Source organism: Salvelinus alpinus, chromosome 9 (genome assembly GCF_045679555.1).
Source record: "Salvelinus alpinus chromosome 9, SLU_Salpinus.1, whole genome shotgun sequence".
In the NCBI taxonomy this organism is placed as follows: Eukaryota; Metazoa; Chordata; class Actinopteri; order Salmoniformes; family Salmonidae; genus Salvelinus; species Salvelinus alpinus.
The window spans coordinates 52,740,911-52,760,334 of NC_092094.1; the positions used below are offsets into that span (position 1 = coordinate 52,740,911).

At 41.1% G+C, this 19,424-nt stretch overlaps 2 protein-coding genes across 4 annotated transcripts; both read left to right on the forward strand.

Moving 5' to 3' along the window:
* Nucleotides 1–577: 577 nt before the first annotated feature.
* pdia3 (protein disulfide isomerase family A, member 3) lies at nt 578–9,668 on the forward strand. The gene is made up of 13 exons (XM_071326640.1): nt 578–890; nt 1,978–2,056; nt 2,248–2,365; nt 2,489–2,596; nt 2,719–2,848; nt 3,814–3,930; nt 4,228–4,353; nt 4,600–4,782; nt 8,211–8,319; nt 8,566–8,694; nt 8,788–8,867; nt 9,007–9,064; nt 9,203–9,668. The coding sequence occupies exons 1-13, from the start codon at nt 757–759 to the stop codon at nt 9,305–9,307; spliced, it is 1,476 nt and encodes a 491-aa protein (XP_071182741.1). The 5' UTR covers nt 578–756; the 3' UTR covers nt 9,308–9,668.
* Nucleotides 9,669–10,848: 1,180 nt separating this feature from the next.
* Nucleotides 10,849–13,730, forward strand: isg20 (interferon stimulated exonuclease gene). Of its 3 annotated transcripts, none has more exons than XM_071326641.1 (4): nt 10,849–10,941; nt 11,309–12,055; nt 12,329–12,529; nt 12,718–13,730. In XM_071326641.1, the coding sequence occupies exons 2-4, from the start codon at nt 11,321–11,323 to the stop codon at nt 12,916–12,918; spliced, it is 1,137 nt and encodes a 378-aa protein (XP_071182742.1). In that variant the 5' UTR covers nt 10,849–10,941; nt 11,309–11,320; the 3' UTR covers nt 12,919–13,730. The 3 variants fall into 3 exon arrangements, with proteins under 3 accessions (XP_071182742.1, XP_071182744.1, XP_071182743.1); XM_071326643.1 differs by having other exon boundaries at nt 10,866–10,966; XM_071326642.1 differs by having other exon boundaries at nt 10,909–10,941; nt 11,298–12,055.
* Nucleotides 13,731–19,424: the final 5,694 nt, after the last annotated feature.

The window sequence follows — 19,424 nt, forward strand, 5'->3', positions numbered from 1 at the left end:
AAAACGAAAACAGTTTGACATGATTTCACCTAAGCAGTTTCACATGAAATGTTCCCTTCAACAGAACACAAATTTGTCATAAATCGAAATGGTATTTTACTATGTGTGACGTCACAACAGTATAATCGTTCTAGAACGTAATCTCTCACCTGTTATTACATCGTTCATCAAAACGTGTTTGATGTTGTCTGTACTCCATAAATCAATCAACTCTGTCAGGCTCTTAGTTTAAAATACTGTAGTGATTAATACATGTAAAAGTATTGTATCATCTGACACAGAACATTTTTGTTTGGAAAGAAAAACACAATTTATCAATAGTAATGAATAAGCAATGAACATTATAATGCATACTATTTTAATATCTGTGATTTTATATTTTTCCCACAACAAATAACGTTTGTTGTACTGTATTTAGATTAATTGAACTCTGTGATCAATATTATCAGTATCATTTTTGCGATTTAAATAAAATAAAGGGGATGAATGGGGATTGGTAGTGAACAAGGAAATCACATGTGCCTGACTCTTATTGGCTAATTCAGACAGTATGACGCTGTTCAAAATCCAATGGTGAGATGCCACACTTTGTTTAGAAGCCCAGTAATTCACATCCTTACCATCTCCACTAATAGCCCTTTCTCTTTCTTTTTCGAACAGTGCCTCCAACATTGGGCCTAGCACATTATCACATTAGGAGGGTTTCCAAAAACCGGCTTTACATTTTAATTTGCTCCTCTTTTGGCACGTTTTGCAATGTTGAAATTGTTTTTCTTCATTGTTCTCGCCGGGGTTGCCCGGGCGAGTGATGTGATAGAATTCTCTGATGATGATTTCGACAGTAAAATTGGAGATCACGGGATGATTCTAGTGGAATTCTTTGCGCCATGGTAAGGTCTACAGAAACGCATAGCTAACTACATTCTGAGGCTAAATTGTTACAATTTTGTCTCCAGTGAACAGACACTGTTAGCTAGCTAGTTCTACTGTCCAGTTACTCGCGCAAGAGGATTACATAAAAAAAGTTAATGCTCTATAGAATTGAATAGTTGACTTTCTGGCTGTCAACTAACTGTTAACTAGCTACTAGCTAACTATATGTATTAACGTTAGCTAGTTGAGGAAACAAACACTTTTCTAACGTTAACGTTACCTACTTAATGTTTAGCTCACAACATTTGCTAGCAAGTTAGGAAGGGAATGTCAAATTGGCCACAGACTAGCCATAGTGACCCATTTCTGCTTCTTATTTCTTACATGCACTTTGTTAGCTACATAAAGTTGCTCGTTATCAAATATCATGTTATACTAGCTAGCTGGGTGTCTCAGAATGGACATAGCTAACGTTAGTATGTAACTAAGTTGGCTACTTTGGATGTGGCCTGGCAAGCCACAATGTTTCATATAATAGTAGAAAATATAATTTTATTTCGTAGAGTTTCAGGTGGATCATGAGTTTACTCAAATGTAACTTGTTTACCTCTCAAACTTAACTTGGAGGCTATAAGCGAGCTAAAATGGGGTTAAAATCACCTTACATTAGTAAGTTGGAGGCTTGGCATACCACTTTTGTAACCTTATGATTGGCCAGTGAAGTTTGGGTGGCTACTCCTGATTGGTCCCCAGAACAGTTAGTAGGCAGTTCAATGCTGTCAAACTTGAACAAGACTTAATCGATTGATCAGAACCATCTATCCTTTTCAAGATAGTTAAGATTTGATAACTTCATTCACAGATTAGTATTTTCCAGCAATAATGTGGATTTCCTTTTTCCTCAACATTGCAGCTGCATTTATTAAAACGTCAATTTACACCCATCCATTTAATCCATCACGGTGGTATCAAATTCCGCCTGCTTTTAAAGCCCACCCATCTAGATTTCAAACTAAGGTCTGAATGGATTATTAACGGCAACATAAGGGTCAAGCTTTTTATTGTTTTACTGATCTCCGTTTACCTCACTTGTGTGTCCCTTAGGTGTGGCCATTGTAAACGACTAGCTCCGGAGTTTGAGGTGGCAGCAACACGTCTGAAAGGCATTGTCGCATTGGCCAAGGTACTTTAGTCACTTAATGCACCTACCATTTGTACATTAAAATGTTACCTTTGGATTACAACCGGTTGTGTGAAATCCCCATACTCCTGTAAAGACAGCCATGTCTACAAGGTTTATAAACTGAGTTAGTCACCTAGTTTGTGCTCTTTGTCACATTCACTAAGTAATGGCCACCTGTCATTATGCTTTAGGTCGACTGCACGGTCCAAAACAATGTGTGCCAGAAGTACGGAGTTAGCGGTTATCCAACACTGAAGATCTTCAAAGACGGAGAGGATGCCGGTGCCTACGATGGGCCCAGAACTGCAGGTATTTGGACTTAACATGCCGTGTCTTGACCTGATGCGCTTAGATACAAAAGCATAATAACTGCCTGTCATCCACCTATTGTATGTTTTGACCAGGTATTTCAATGGTCTCTCTCTCTGTCAGATGGGATTGTGAGCCATCTAAAGAAGCAGGCTGGCCCATCTTCCGTAGAGCTCAAGACCGAGGCAGATTTTACGAAGTATGTCGGAGACCGTGACGCAAGTGTTGTGGGTAGGTTTAGCCTTTGGAAGTTGACCTCTGCATAAATAACCAAAACTAAGTTTTTATACTTTTGCCTTTGTTGTCAATCATATTTGACTGTATGGCGTATTTCCTGTGTCTGTCCTGTCCAGGTTTCTTTGCTGACGGTGGAAGCCCAGCCCAAGCAGAGTTCCTTAAGTCGGCCAGTGCCCTCCAAGAGTCCTTCCGCTTTGCACACACCAACTCTGGGGAGCTTCTCCAGAAACATGGCGTGGAGGGAGAGTGAGTGCACCTCTTAACATTGTGTTTTCTCCACTTACCTCGAGGGTAGACCAGCTTTAATATTGCAGATAGATTGTGGCTTCTATCAATGTAATTGTCTATATCATTTTCAATCCCCCATATGTTTGTTTATTATTATTATATTTTCCTAACTTTACCACCCCTCCCCTAGTTGGAGTAAACTAATGAACAACAACACTTAGGCTTCTACTTCCAGCTCATACATACTATATACATTTTACAAACACTATATTTTACATTGTTAGGTTCTAATTCTCAGAGTAAAAAACTCAATGGATACTATGAAAGCTCAACCAAGTTTATTCTTCCCAGATGATCGATATAGCTGCATTAGACACAAACCTTTTCACACAAGCACTGATATTTAACCCTTCCTCCTAGGCTGAGTGTCCACTTACACATCTGTACAAACATTGTCTTTACTGCTAGGCAGGACACTAAGTGGTACGGCCCATTCACTTTTTTTTTTTTCTCCCTTAGTGACCTGACCTGATCTCGACCCCTCCCCCCCTCCCCCCCATCACTAATCCATGGCTCTCCCCTTATCAATGCCTGCCACGTGATCGCTTCCCTGCACTCAATATTTCAATAGGTTATCTGATATCATGTAAACGTTATACATTACCCTCTCTCCCTCAGTGACATGAATAAGTATATTTCAAATTCTCAGAATCCAACATTAGTTATTTTGTTTGTTTTTGGTCTCATCCTTCAGCTACCCTCCACCCCCCCTATCTCTGAATACCATCCAAATGATTTGCTATATATTAATCAGCTCTGATGATTCACTATAATTCCATTGGTTGTGAGAATTTTGTATAATTTATATTGAACAACTCAAGTTTTCAATCCGGCGTCGTTTTGGTTATCAGTTCATAAACCATGTTTGAGTGTCCTTACTTGTTGTGTCCCGATCTGACCGCTTGTGTTCTGTTTTATTGCAGGGGAATCATTCTGTTCCGTCCAGCACGCCTCAGCAACAAATTTGAAGAGAGCAGTATCAAGTTCAGTGAGGACAAGTTCACCAACGCCATGATCAAGAAGTTTATCCAGGACAACATGTGAGTTTTACCACAAAATGTTCTCCCTCGTGTTGCCAGCAGTAAAAAAGCATAGGCAGTTTGAATGGATTTTTGTTGTTGGCTTATTTAATTCTTGGGAGATGCATGGGCCAGTTAAGACCAATTTCTCTGTGAAGAGCAGCCTTTTTATTTATTTTTTTGCTCAATCCCACAGTCGAGATGGTGACATATTTTTAACAAGTTGTACCTCTTTTACAATGCATTTTGGATGCTGACATTAATGAAACGAGTTGTACCTCTTACACAGATTTTTTCTTTTTTTCCCCTCTCCATCAGCTTTGGAATGTGCCCCCATATGACTGATGACAATAAGGACCAAATGAAGGACAAGGACCTGCTGGTGGCCTACTATGATGTGGACTATGAGAAGAACCCCAAAGGCTCCAACTACTGGAGGAACCGGTAGGGTCCCTAGTAAATAACACTTTGTGTGCGTTAGTGTATTTTTTCTAGCTGTCAGTCCCCAAGACTAAACTTGTACCTCATTTTGTGTACTCTGAATGCTGGTTTCCTGGACACTGATGGGAAAAGCATGTTCAATGGAGATTTGCAACAGACATACATACAAGTGGACTCTTTGGGATCCATGACAAAATGTTCTAAAGCATTGTTGTATGAACCCAACTCCCTCTCTCTCGCTGTCTATAGGGTAATGAAGGTGGCCAAGAGCTTCCTGGACCAGGGGAAAACGCTGAACTTTGCCGTGGCCAGCAAGAACAGCTTCAGCCACGACATCTCTGAGATGGGCCTGGACGCCAGCTCCGGAGAGCTGCCCGTGGTCGGCATCCGCACTGCCAAGGGAGACAAATACGTCATGGCCGAGGAGTTCTCGTAAGTGTCACTCACCATGCAACTCAAAATGGCACTTCGGACATGGTATCCCTTAGGTTAGGGTGACATAGAACTGGGCGATATAGACACAAATGTGATAAATTACGATTATTTTTTGGGGGGGGAGTGCTAGAACTGGGAGATATGGACAGAGTTATATCGCGATAAATGTAACTTTTGCTCGATAACAACAAATACCATAAAAACATTGAACTGACAGTTGCTTTACATTACAAGCGGCAGGGCTCTAGAATAATTTTTTTCTTCCCAGTGTCAAGACAACTGAGATGGTGGTCTATGATTAAAAAAAAAGTAAACTCTTTCATCTAGGAAATGCATCATTGATATTTTTATGTGCAACCTGTCAAAATAGGATCCAGAATTATCAGATGTATTTTTCGCTCCTCAGAGAATTTGCTGACGTCTTTGTGCACATTGGCCTAAAGGCCGTATTATTGACCACCTGAGGAAGTGGGAACTCCAAACACTTAGCTAGATTGCTAAATCTAAAATATGGTATTGCTGCTTAATTTATGACTATCAGTAAATGTTGGCTAATGTCCTACAAAACAATTGTCCAGCGCTAGGCCTTGCCTACTTGATGCAGGGCTATTCACTGCGTACGGTGTGCTCCGCGGCACATCAAAACCATACCACACTACAGCCTACTCCGGTTGTAAAGTGGCGCCATGAAATCAGTATTATGAGGTGAGGCATGTGTGATGTACTCTCAGGAAAGCTGTTACACTCCTCACTGTAACTAGAACGACAGTAGTTTTTCTGTTTTTTTTCCTGCAATAGCATTTTGAGCAACGGTCATACAATGCCTTCAAAGTATTCACACCCCCTTGACTTTTTCCACGTTTTGTTGTTGCAGCCTGAATTTAAAATGGATTAAATTGGGATTTTGTCACTTGCCCCACAAAGTGGAATTATGCTTCTCTAAATTTTAATTTAAAAAAATACATAACCTGAAATGTCAATAAGTATTCAATCCCTTTATGGCAAGCCTGAATAAGTTCAGGACTAAACATTTCCTTGAGTCAACTAAGTTGAATGAACTCATTCTGTGTGCAATAATAGTGTTTAACATGATTTTTGAATGACTACCTCATCTCTGTACCCCGCACATACAATTATCTGTAAGGTCCCTCAGTCGACCAGTGAATTTCAACAACAAAGACCTGGGAGGCTTTCCAATGCCTCGCAAAGAAATGGACCTGTTGGTAGATGGGTAAAAAATAAGAAAAGCAGACATTAAATATCCCTTTGAGCATGGTAAAGTTAATAATTACACTTTGGATGGTGTATCAATACACCCACCCAGTCACTACAAAGATACAGGTGTCCTTCCTAAGTTGCCGAAGCGGAAGGATTTCACTCAGGGATTTCACCATGAGGCTAACACCTTGCCCAAACCGGCTGCGCGCGTGCGCTATCGTGCATAAATTTATTTTGCCCCCCCACACCAAACGCGATCACGACACGCAGGTTAAAATATCAAAACAAACTCTGAACCAATGACATTAATTTGGGGACGGGTCGAAAAGCATTAAACATGTATGGTATTTTAGCTAGTTAACGTTAATTTGTCCTGTTTAGCTAGCTTGCTGTTACTAGCTAATTTGTCCTGGGATATAAACATTGAGTTGTTATTTTACCTGAAATGGACAAGGATCTCTAATCCGACAATTAATCCACATATAAAACGGCCAACCGAATCGTTTCTAGTCATCTCTCCTCCTTCCAGGCTTTTTCATCGTTTAAATTATATGGTGATCGCATCTAAACTTTCATTGTATTACCACGACTACCGGCAAAACAGTTTTCGTCTTTCTATCACCCACGTGGGTATAACCAATGAGGAGATGGGCGCGCACACGACGTGTCCGGTCTGGTCAGCATGTAATGGTGACTTTAAAACAGTTACAGAGTTTAATGGCTGTGATGGGAGAACTGAGGATGGATACATTGTAGTTACTCCACAATACTAACCTAAATGACAGAGCGAAAAGAAGGAAGCCTTTACAGAATACGGCACTAAAGTAATACTGCAAAAATGTGGCAAACAATTTACTTTTTGTCCTGAATACAGAGTTATGTTTGGGGAGCATCTGCTACAGCACATTACTGAGTACCTCTCCATATTTCCCAGCATAGTGGTGGCTGCATCATGTTGGTGTGCTTGTAATCATTAAGGACTGGGGAGTTTTTCAGGATAAAAAATAAACTAAATGGAACTGGGCACAGGTAAAATCCTAGAGGAAAACCTGGTTCGTTCTGCTTTCCACCAGACACTGGGAGATGAATTCACCTTTCACCAGGATAATAACCTAAAACACATGTCCAAAACTACACTGGAGTTGCTTACCAAGAGGTCCATGAATGTTCCTGAGTAGCTGAGTTAGATTTTCAAGCAGATTTAAGTCCAAATCTATGGCAAGACCTGAAAAATGGTTGTCTAGCAATGATCAACAACCAATTTGACAGGGTTTGAAGAATTTTGAAAATAATAATGGGCAAATGTTTCACAATCCAGGTGTGGAAAGCTCTTAGAGACCTACCCAGAAATACTTACTGCTGTAATCACTGCCAAAAATGATTCTAACATGCATTGATTCAGGGGGTTGAATATTTGTAATCAATAAATAAATAAAAAATGTACAACCATTTTAATTTTTCTTCCACTTTGACATGAGTATTTTGTGTTGATTGTTGACAAATGACTAAATCCATTTTAATTCCACTGTAACACACCAAAATGTGGAATAAGTCCAGGGGTGTGAATACTTTCTCAAGGCACTGTATGCTTGTGGTTCTCAAAATGTGTCTTTGCGCACAGTGGGGAGAGGGAGTGAGCGTCAGCAGCCGACAGGGACAGGTAGATGCTTTCATAGCAGGAATCAACATAATGCATAGGCTATTACTGTTGACCAAATAATGGTTCTAGAACAATCTACAGGAACGTTGTGTATCAAAATGACCAATGTAAGCCAAAATGCTTTGGTAAGAGGAAGACAATGTGGGTGTCTGTAATTTTCGGTGTATCGTTCCAGCTCTACGGTGACAAACTGGTTAATGATTTAGTTGTTATGAGTTTATTGATCATACAAGTGCTACCTGTAATTTACCTAGGGAATTCACACGCACTCATCACCTTCACGTAACAGTGAGTACAACCTGCCATTGAATTCCATTAAAATTTCAAGCTTTCCTTGAAGAATGTTAAAAAGCACTTGGGGCTTTTGGAGCCAAATTTGTGACATTTAAACTCTGCGGCAAAGGATATCATGTACACTTTCCACCCAATATAGAAGCACTAATGGGTCTTGATGACCTCTGTAGAAGTAGAAACGTCCTGTGTCTGGGTTTTATTTCCCCACGTGCTATTCCCTACTCATTCAGTCCAATGTCTTGGTCTTCCACAGACGTGACGGCAAGGCCCTGGAGCGTTTCCTGCAGGACTACTTTGACGGCAAGCTGAAGCGTTACCTCAAGTCTGAGCCCATCCCTGAGAACAATGACGGCCCCGTCAAGGTGAGTCAGCACTTGAGACTGAAATTGCAAGTGGTTTTAAGGGTGCTCCCAAACCGGGGGGAAAAACACAGCAACTCAAATTATTACCAGTGAGAGCAGTGTGTTGTGGGAGGGCCTAGGTGTATGTTGTGCTGTCTGAGAGATTCCCCGAGTTTACGCCATTTTAAAAAAGCATGGGTTTTCTCAAGGTTTGTCTGTGTAAACCATTCTCACCAAGGCCTATTTTATTTTTCCTCTGTTCTCCAGACTGTGGTGGCTGAGAACTTTGACGCCATTGTGAACAACGAGGAAAAGGACGTGCTGATTGAGTTCTACGCCCCGTGGTGCGGCCACTGCAAGAGCCTGGAGCCCAAGTGGAAAGAGCTGGGAGAGAAGGTAAGGGCTACTGATTTTTAAATCTTCTTGACTATGTCATGGCCATTCTACATTGGCACGTGAGACTAACCCTTTCCCTCCCCTACCTCACAGCTGTCCAGTGACCCCAACATTGTCATCGCAAAGATGGACGCCACAGCCAATGACGTGCCATCTCAATACGAAGTCAGGGGGTGAGTGATAAGTCTTCAAGTCAGAACTATTTGGAAAGTGCTTGACACACACAGGACCTACATGTCAAACAAGTCCTGTCTGTGTTACACCCTGATCTTCATGTCGTCGTCCCCCCCCCCCCCCACACCACTGTTTCAGATTCCCCACCATCTTCTTTGCTCCAGCTGGACAGAAAATGAGCCCAAAGAAATATGAGGTTCGTCCCGATTATACATAACATATACGGCTTGGGTTAAAGTATCTGGCTCATGTAAGACTCAAAGGGTACTCCCGCTTAGACCTCATTTTCTCACGTTGATGCAGCTGCTTACCTGGCTTGATGGTTTTTTTTCAGGGTGATCGCGAGGTCAGCGACTTTATCTCCTACCTGAAGAAGGAGGCCACCAACCCTCTGGTGGCTCAAGAAGAGAAGTCCAAGAATAAGCAGACCGAGCTATAGAAGCTCAACTGGAGCCAACATTCCGAGGCGGGAAACACTGACAGAACTCAATTATATTCCAATCTTTAGTGAACTACAGAATGCTCTGAACCCTCCCTTGGGTCCTGCTGCTCTGGGAACACTGGAAGGTGGTGGTGGCCAGGGCCTGCCTGATTTTAAATGTATGGAAAGATGGACAGTTTTGAAATTGAGATTATTTCCCCTGGTCTGTACCTCTGATGCACTTTGGTTTGAGACCAATTTCCAGTCATCAATTGTTTAGTTTTTTTTCTGAAAGCGGGGTGGTTATGGTTATTTTATTTTGAACCATGTTTTTGTACATTTTGGAAGGATTGGGAATAAAAGGCCCACAAAACAAAAAGGCATGTTTTTATTTGAATTTTTTGAGAAATGTATCTTTTCAGTCAGGTGTATAGAACATTATCAAGCTGTGTATGACCCAAGTAGTAGAATATAAAAAATATATATAGTTCCTTGAGGAATTTTATGGTAATTAGGATCGAAAACATATTCTTCAAAACCACAGGGGACCATTCTATAGAATGTTGCACTTTTAATGGGAGTGTTTTTATAGTTTACTCCTTGACCTAAAAGCATGTTCCATGGAGATACTCTATTGAAAGGGTGTTTTAGTCCAGGAATAGGCTTATTCTGTTTTCAGGAAACTCGCCTTGATTGTGGGAGGCCATTTCCAGAGACACCAGTGTGCACTGTCTTTTGTAACAAAGTCAAGTGTAATGGTTTATTTTCCTCTTGTGAAAACAGTTTGTGCTTTGCAGATGTTGCTGTGTAATGTCATTGATCTTTGAGCAGAGGTGTGAAATTCTGCTGTGACCACTGATTCATAGATTGAGCACCTGAATGGTTAAGAGCAGGGGTACTTGAGTACTATTTGAGAAGGTCCTGTCACATTTCCTAGGTGGCAAAGGTCTGGCTACAGACAGCTATATCGAACTGCTAATACAGTTTGTGGTGGCAGGTAGCCTAGAGGTTCAAGCGTTGGGCCAGTAACCAAAAGGTTGCTAAATTGAATCCCCAAGCTGACAAGGTAAAAATCTGTCGTTCTGTATCTGAACAAGGCAGTTAACCCACTCGCGCAAACTAGGCCGTCATTGTAAATAAGAATTTGTTCTTAACTGACTTGCCTGGTAAATAAAAATACAGGACTTGTAAAGGCCCAGTGCACTATTATTGTGAAACAATATTTTTGCCCTAAAATATATATATATATATATAGTGTGTTAATTTCTTTTCTTTTTTCGGGGGGGGGGGGGGTGTTGTAGCACCCTCAGTACCCCTACTTCCTGCTGCTATGTCTCTGAGTTCCAATCTGTTTGAATCAGACTTGAATGTTGGAATTAACTGATCTTCCTCTCCAGTAGAGGGCAACATCTTTTGGGATTTTTCAGCACATTTTGTTAACCTGGAAGTTATTCTGTAAAATGACACATCAGGCCACGAGTTGGTATTTTTCTCTGATTGGTAGGATTGGTTTAACTATATGGTCCAATCAAGTTGAGAACGAATGCCAGAGGCGGGGCTTACTTACGTACGAGCCAATCAGTGCCAAGTTAGTAAACCTTGCCTGGGCTTGTTCAGTCGAGTGTTCGGGACGGGTGGACGTGTCAGCAGAGGTACTGTATGCTATCTATGCTTTAGGTAATTTATGTATTAATTCGTTAGCATAATGTTTTGGTTAGTCAATGTCATACAGCTAAGCAATTACCTTATTATGTTATTTTTCGACATTTTGATTGTTCATTTGATTTTGCCACGTTGGTAACACGCGGTCCGGAACACGGACAGATGTGACATTTAGACACATTATCTTTGGCATCATTTCTACTCTTTAGTCACGAATTTGTTTTCTCAATTGAGGTAGCTAGTTATAGCTATTGTGACATAACTAAACTTATATAGCTATTGTGACAACTAAACTTATATAGTCTTTTGTCTTTTCCTTCGTTTTTGCCAATGAACTAAATAAAAGGTGTGTTGCAGATGTGATACTACATGGAAAGAGCGATGTCTGAAGCATGGACTTCAATTGGAAGTAAAACCCATCGCAATTATTGGGGACTTATCAACAACTACAGATATTTATCCCGGAAGGCCATGTTCCTCAGTGCAGTGGAGAACGCCAGAGCACGGAAGAAGCACCAAAAGAAGAATAACATCTCCAGTAAGAGAAAAAGGATAGAGGAAAACAATAAAACGCCGGACACGATCCAAAGGGTAAAAAATATAAAATTACCTGCGAGACACACGTGTCTAGAAGTTGATAGCGCTCTAATAACCACAGACTCATGGACTCATGTTGCTAAATTTGGACTGCCATTGCCTCCTACAGTAGAGGGTTTACCGATAGCTGCTTCTGGGGACAACCGTGTAGCCAACCAGCAGACTTCAGAAGGCAAAAAGCTGGTTGGGGCCGCTCTGAGTGAACTATGGGAGGTGGACAGTGGATTCTCGTCTGAGGCCAGCCCTTCTGCTAGCGGACGCAGTTCTCCCTGCCTCACCATGTCCCCCACCACGGTGGTGGCAATGGACTGCGAGATGGTTGGTACAGGGCTGGCCGGGCGCACTAGTGAATTGGCACGCTGCAGCTTGGTAGATTACCATGGCAATGTCCTGTACGATAAGTACATCCGTCCGTGCCAGGCTGTGACTGACTACAGGACCCGTTGGAGTGGCATCCAGAGGCACCATTTACAGAACGCTCTGCCCTTCCCCAAGGCTAGGACAGAGGTAAGAAGAGAACTAGCCCCTAATCATCACAAGATTGTCTGCTACTCTTTGGCCTTTTTAATAGTATTATTTCCTTTGTGACTTCTGGACCAAAGATTACAGTAGTCTATATGCGAAAAAGCCCAACTGGACCTAGCCAGGGTCTCAAAGGAAAGTAGATGTGCAATTGAAGCTGTTTATGATTTATTTAATACTTTGATTATTCCTGTTTGTCTTGTATGTGTGTTCCTGTTGATAATGGCCACCAATACTATGTCTGCTTTCCTGGTCCAGATACTAGGAATACTGGATGGGAAAGTGGTGATCGGCCACGCTCTATACAACGACTTCCAGGCCTTGGATTTCAACCACCCAGGTCACATGATCAGGGACACAAGTGGTATGCGTCTGCTCAGGCGACTGGCTGGCTTCCCCACAAAGCGCTGCGTCTCACTCAAGATCCTGGCCAACAGCCTCCTAAACAGGAAAATACAGGTGAGCGCTCCTCTCTGCTGTCTCTAACCAGAGATGGCTAGGTGTGTTTGGTGAAAAGCGTCTGAGGTTAGGGATCTGAATAGATCGATGGGTATCTTAATAGTCTTGGCTGTGTTGGGTTGGTCATTGGCGTTAATGTTTGTCATTTTGAGTCTGATGTCAAGTGGTCTTTGTCTTGTCCCTGACAGGTTGGAAGGAGGGGCCACAGTTCAGTCGAGGATGCTCTGGCTTCCTTGGACCTGTATAAACTCGTGGAGGGGGAGTGGGAACAGGACATGCGAGAGAGAATGACGGACCGAGACACAGGCACTCTCCCAGACCCCGCTACCTCAAACCACTACATGCAGGACCAGTACTGGCCAGAGGACTTGACCGATGATGGCCATTGAGAGAAGCCTGTATAGGAGGGTTGACGGGGTAGAGGTAGGCCAGGGGGTTCTAAGTCAAGTGATCCAAGTTTGGCAAGCGTGGCAGTATGGTTTAGTCAATATCAAGTTGCTCTTCTGACTGGCTATTAAATGAAGTTCATGGGAAAAGAGGTGATATTAAATGAATCTGATTAGCTGACGTTGCACACATCCATGCCGGGAGCCACAGTTTCCACAGGGGATAAGGTCATGGCAACACATCAAGTCGCTCAATGTCCAGAATGGCGTCAAGAAAGGGAGTGAACTGGGAAAGGAGGGGTAAATGCAATGACAAGGGATTTACTTGAATGCATTGCAGCCGTATGTCTTTGTGTATGTAGAGCATGTTTGACTTAACATGTAGATAAAGTGGTAAATCGGATACGAAACACATGCTTAACTTACTACTTGGATAATTAGAACAATGGCTGGAAGTCTATGGGTATCTGCTAGCAGCCCTTGTGATAACACCAGTTAAGGTAGTTTTGCAAACCAATGTTAACTTCCTTCATACTGGACACAGACACAATTTTTATCAATTAGTTCATCGATCTCTGGAAGTAGATAACGGGCCTCTGCTGCAAAATCCTGAAGTATCCCTTTGACTCACCATTTCAGCTTTCTTGCATGAAATTACACCAGTATCTCCCGGTGAGTGGTCCTTTGCCCCTTCAGTCACCTAATAGTGAACCATACTGCCAACTTGATGTTTTATGCTGCTGTTCTATGAGGACCCTGCTGTGCCTGTGCCCAAATTGGGTGTCAATATATTGGAATAAAATAATTTACGAAAATGTGTACTGTCTTAACCAAAGGTTGACCGATTATGATTTTTCAATGCCGATACCGATTATTGGAGGACCAAAAAAAAGCCGATACCGATTAATCGGACAATTTTTATTTATTTGTAATGACAATTGCAACAATACTGAATGAACACTCATTAACTTAATATAATACATCAATAAAATCTATTTAGACTCAAATAATGAAACATGTTCAATTTGGTTTAAATAATGCAAAAACAAAGTGTTGGAGAAGAAAGTAAAAGTGCAATATGTGCCATGTAAAAAAAGTAGGTTTAAGTTCCTTGCTCAGAACATGAGAACATACGAAAGCTGGTGGTTCCTTTTAACAGGAGTCTTCAATATTCCCAGTTAAGAAGTTTTGGGTTGTAGTTATTATAGGAATTATGATTCGTTGACTATCTTTATACCATTTGTATTTCATATACCTTTGACTATTGGATGTTCTTATAGGCACTTTAGTATTGCCGGTGTAACAGTATAGCTTCCGTCCGTCTCCTCGCCCCAGGAACACATTGACGACAGCCACCCTCGACGCATCGTTACCCATCGCTCCACAAAAGCCGCGGCCCTTGCAGAGCAAGGGGAACAACTACTTCAAGGTCTCAGAGCGAGTGATGTCACCGATTGAAACGCTATTAGCTAGCCATTTCACATTGGTTACATCAGCCTAATCTCGGGAGTTGATAGGCTTGAAGTCATAAACAGCTCAATGCTTGAAGAGCTGCTGGCAAACGCACGAAAGTGCTATTCGAATGAATGTGTGCGAGCCTGCTGCTGCCTACCACCGCTCAGTCAGAATGCTCTATCAAATATCAAATCATAGACTTATTTATAACATAACACACAGAAATACGAGCCGTAGGTCATTAATATGGTCAAATCCGGAAACTATCATTTCTAAAACAAAACGTTTATTCTTTCAGTGAAATACGGAACTGTTCCGTATTTTATCTGACGGGTGGCATCCCTAAGTCTACATATTGCTGTTACATTGTACAACCTTCAATGTTATGTCATAATTATGTACAATTCTGGCAAATTATTTTCGGTATTTGTTAGGAATAAATGGTCTTCACACAGTTCGCAACGAGCCAGGCGGCCCAAACTGCTGCATATACCCTGACTGCTTGCACGGAACGCAAGAGAAGTGACACAATATCCCTAGTTAAAAGAAATTCATGTTAGCAGGCAATATTAACTAAATATGCAGGTTTAAATATATATACTTGTGTATTTATGGTTAGGTACATTTGTGCAACGACAGTGTTTTTTTTGCGAGTGCGCTTGTTAAACTTCTTATGGCTGGGGGCAGTATTGAGTAGCTTGGATGAATAAGGTGCCCAGAGTAAACTGCCTGCTACTCATGCCCAGTTGCGAATATATGCATATCATTAGTAGATTTGGATAGAAAACACTCTGAAGTTTCTAAAACTGTTTGAATGATGTCTGTGAGTATAACAACTCATATGGCAGGCAAAAATCTGAAAAAATCCAACCAGGAAGTGGGAAATCTGAGGTTTGTAGGTTTTCAACTCTTTGCCTATCGAAGATACAGTGGGATATTGGTCATATTGCACTTCCTAAGGCTTCCACTAGATGTCAACAGTCTTTAGAACCTTGTTTGATGCTTCTACTGTGAAGGAGGGGGGAATGAGGGCTCTTTGAGTCAGTGTTCTGGCAGAGTGCCATTAGCTGACCATGCGTGTTCACGTGAGAGAGTTAGCTTGCATTCCATTGCATTTCTGAAGACAAAGGAATTCTCCGGTTGGAACATTATTGAAGGTTTATGTTAAAAACATCCTAAAGATTGATTCTATACTTCGTTTGACATGTTTCTACGAACTGTAATATGACTTTTCGTCTGAACTTTTGCCTGGGCCTGCCCGCGCATCGTGAGTTTGGATTGTGTACTGAACGCGCAAACAAAAACGAGGTATTTGGACATAAATTAGGGACTTTATGGAACAAATCAAACATTTATTGTCGAACTGGGATTCCTGGGTGTGCATTCTGATGAAGATCATCAAAGGTAAGTGAATCTTTATAATGCTTTTCTGACATCTGTTGACTCCACAACATGGCGGAAATCTTTATGGTTGTTTTGGGCTTTGAGCGCTGTACTCAGATTATAGCATGGTGTGCTTTTTCCGCAAAGTATTTTTGAAATCTGACACAGCGGTTGCATTAAGGAGAGGTTTAGCTAAAGTTCCATGTATAATACTTGTATCTTTTATCAATGTTTATTATGAGTATTTCTGTAAATTGATGTGGCTCTCTGCAAAATCACCGGATGTTTTGGAGGCAAAACATTACTTAACATAACGCGCCAATGGAAACTGAGATTTTTGGATATAAATATGAACTTTATCAAACAAAACATACATGTATTGTGTAACATGAAGTCCTATGAGTGTCATCTGATGAAGATCATCAAAGGTGAGTGAATCATTTTATCTCTTTATGCTTTTTGTGAATAGGTGCTGACCTAACATAATGATATGTTGTGCTTTTGTCGTAAAGCCTTTTTGAAATCAGACACTGGTGGGATTAACAACAAGTTTATCTTTAAAATGGTGTAAAATACTTGTATGTCTGAGGAATTTTAATTATGAGATTTCTGTTTTGAATTTGGCGCCCTGCACTTTCACTGGCTGTTGTCATATCGACCCCGTTAACGGGATCCCAGCCATAAGAAGTGAACTAGTTAAATAAAGGTGTTTTAAAAAATCGTCCACAATCGGTGTCCAAAATGCCGATTACCGATTGTTATGAAAACTTGAAATCGGCCCTAATTAATCGGCCATTCCGATTAATCGGTCGACCTCTAGTCTTAACTGGACTTCAAAATAGATGTGCTAATGCATTGCACGAACATGGAATTTCACCTTTTTTTTCTAAATGTTTCAGATGAAACAGATGAAATATGATCTGAATCCGTCTTTTTTTTGCCTTGAATATGAGCAACTAGTTCGTTTTCTCCACTAGGTGGGAGTGCAATCTTGGAACAAACTCAGTTTAGCTTTCGATCTCGTTTCAGAGTCGTCTGTGATGTCAAATGTACAGCAAGTCCTCTAGTCTTCCATATAATCAGCTTTTCTCTGGAACCTCTAAACATGATTTATACCACAGGATACTTTGGGTCGTGTAGTGTATGTGGACACCTGCTCGTCAAACATCTAATTTCAAAATCATGGGCATTAATGTGGATTTGGTTCCTTTGCTGCTATAACAGCCTCAACTCTTCTGGGCAAGCCTTCCAGTAGATGTTGGAACATTGAATGGAAGCAAGTCTCCGCATCAGCCACGAGCATTAGTGAGGTCGGGCACTGATGTTGGCCGAATAGGCCTGGCTCGCAGTCGGCGTTCCAATTCATCCCAAATGTGTTAATGGGTGATCCTACGGAAGTGGTGGATCCTGAAGAGCCAACAATTCAATTTTTTTTTTTAACCAAAACTTAGTCAGATAATAGATAACCCTTCACCATTATAAATCAACATGCCACCTTAATTTTTATATTTTTGATAAATTACATAAAAAAGTGCAAGTGCTACCTTTTTGTCACTGGTGTTACCTATATTTTAGATGACAAATCGAATTTGATTAGTCACAGGTGTTCACCTTACAGTGAAATGCTTACACACGAGCCCCTAACCAACAATGCAGTTTAAAAAAATATGGATACGAATAAGAAATTAAAGTAACAAGTAATTAAAGAGCAGCAGTAAAATAACAATAGCGAGACTATATACAGGAGGTTAACGGTATACAGTCAATGTGCGGGGGCACCGGTTAGTTGAGGTAATAAACAAAGCAAAAAAAGAAACGTCCTCTCACTGTCAACTGCGTTTATTTTCAGTAAACTTAACATGTGTAAATATTTGTATGAACATAAGAAAGAGATAAAATTAATCACTAACCTTTGATGATCTTCATCAGATGACACTCATAGGACTTCATGTTACACAATACATGTATGTTTTGTTCGATAAAGTTCATATTTATATCCAAAAATCTTAGTTTACATTGGCGCGTTATGTTCAGTAATGTTTTGCCTCCAAAACATCCGGTGATTTTGCAGAGAGCCACATCAATTTACAGAAATACTCATAATAAACATTGATAAAAGATACAAGTATTACACATGGAACTTTAGATAAACTTCTCTTTAATGCAACCGCTGTGTCAGATTTTAAAAAAACTTTACGGAAAAAGCACACCATGCTATAATCTGAGTACAGCGCTCAGAGCCCAAACAAGCCATACAGATATCCGCCATGTTGTGGAGTCAACAGAAGTCAGAAATAGTATTATAAATATTCACTTACCTTTGATGATATTCATCAGAATGCACTCCCAGGAATCCCAGTTCCACCATAAATGTTTGTTTTGTTCGATAACGTCCATAATTTATGTCCAAATACCTCCTTTTTGTTCGCGCGTTTAGTTCCAAAATCCAAATTGATGAAGCGCAGGTCAGACAAAGTCAAAAAATTCCATTACAGTTCGTAGAAACATGTCAAACGATGTATAGAATCAATCTTTAGGATGTTTTTAACATAAATCTTCAATAATGTTTCAACCGGAGAATTCCTTTGTCTTCATAAATGCGATGGAATGCAGGTCGCTTACACGGGAGCGCGCGTGGTCAGCTCATGCCAGACACCTTTCTCAAAGACCTCTCCTTCCCTCATTCTTCACAGTAGAAGCATCAAACAAGGTTCTAAAGACTGTTGACATCTAGTGGAAGCCTTAGGAAGTGCAATATGACCCCAAAGACACTGTATATTGGATTGACAAACCTCAGATTTCCCACTTCCTGGTTGGATTATTTCTCAGGTTTTTGCCTGCCATATGAGTTCTGTTATACTCACAGACATCATTCAAACAGTTTTAGAAACTTCAGAGTGTTTTCTATCCAAATATACTAATAATATGCATATCTTAGTTTCTGGGACTGAGTAGCAGGCAGTCTATTCTGGGCACCTTATTCATCCAAGCTACTCAATACTGCCCCCAGCCATAAGAAGTTAATGACCGTTCCACAGGTGCATGTTCATTATTTGTTTATGGTTCATTGAACAAGCATGGGAAAGTGTTTAAACCCTTTACAATGAAGATCTGTGAAGTTATTTGGATTTTTACGAATTATCTTTGAAAGACAGGGTCCTGAAAAAGGGACGTAATCTTTTTTTGCTGAGTTTATGTAGGTAGAGTTATTAAAGTGACTATGTATAGATGATAACAACAGAGAGTAGCAGCGGTGTGGGAGGGGGGGCAATGCAAATAGTCTGGGTAGCCATTTGATTAGGTGTTCAGGAGTCTCATGGCTTGGGGGTAGAAGCTGTTTAGAAGCCTCTTGGACCTAGACTTGGCGCTCCGGTACCGCTTGCCGTGCGGTAGCAGAGAGAACAGTCTATGACTAGGGTGGCTGGAGTCTTTGACAATTTTTAGAGGTTTCCTCTGACACCGCTTGGTATAGAGGTCCTGGATGGCAGGAAGCTTGGCCCCATTGATGTACTGAGCCGTTTGCACTACCCTCTGTAGTGCCTTGCGGTTGGAGGCCGAGCAGTTGCCATACCAGGCAGTGATGTAACCAGTCAGGATGCTATCGATGGTGCAGCTTTAGAACCTTTTGAGGATCTGAGGACCCATGCCAAATCTTTTCAGTCTCCTGAGGG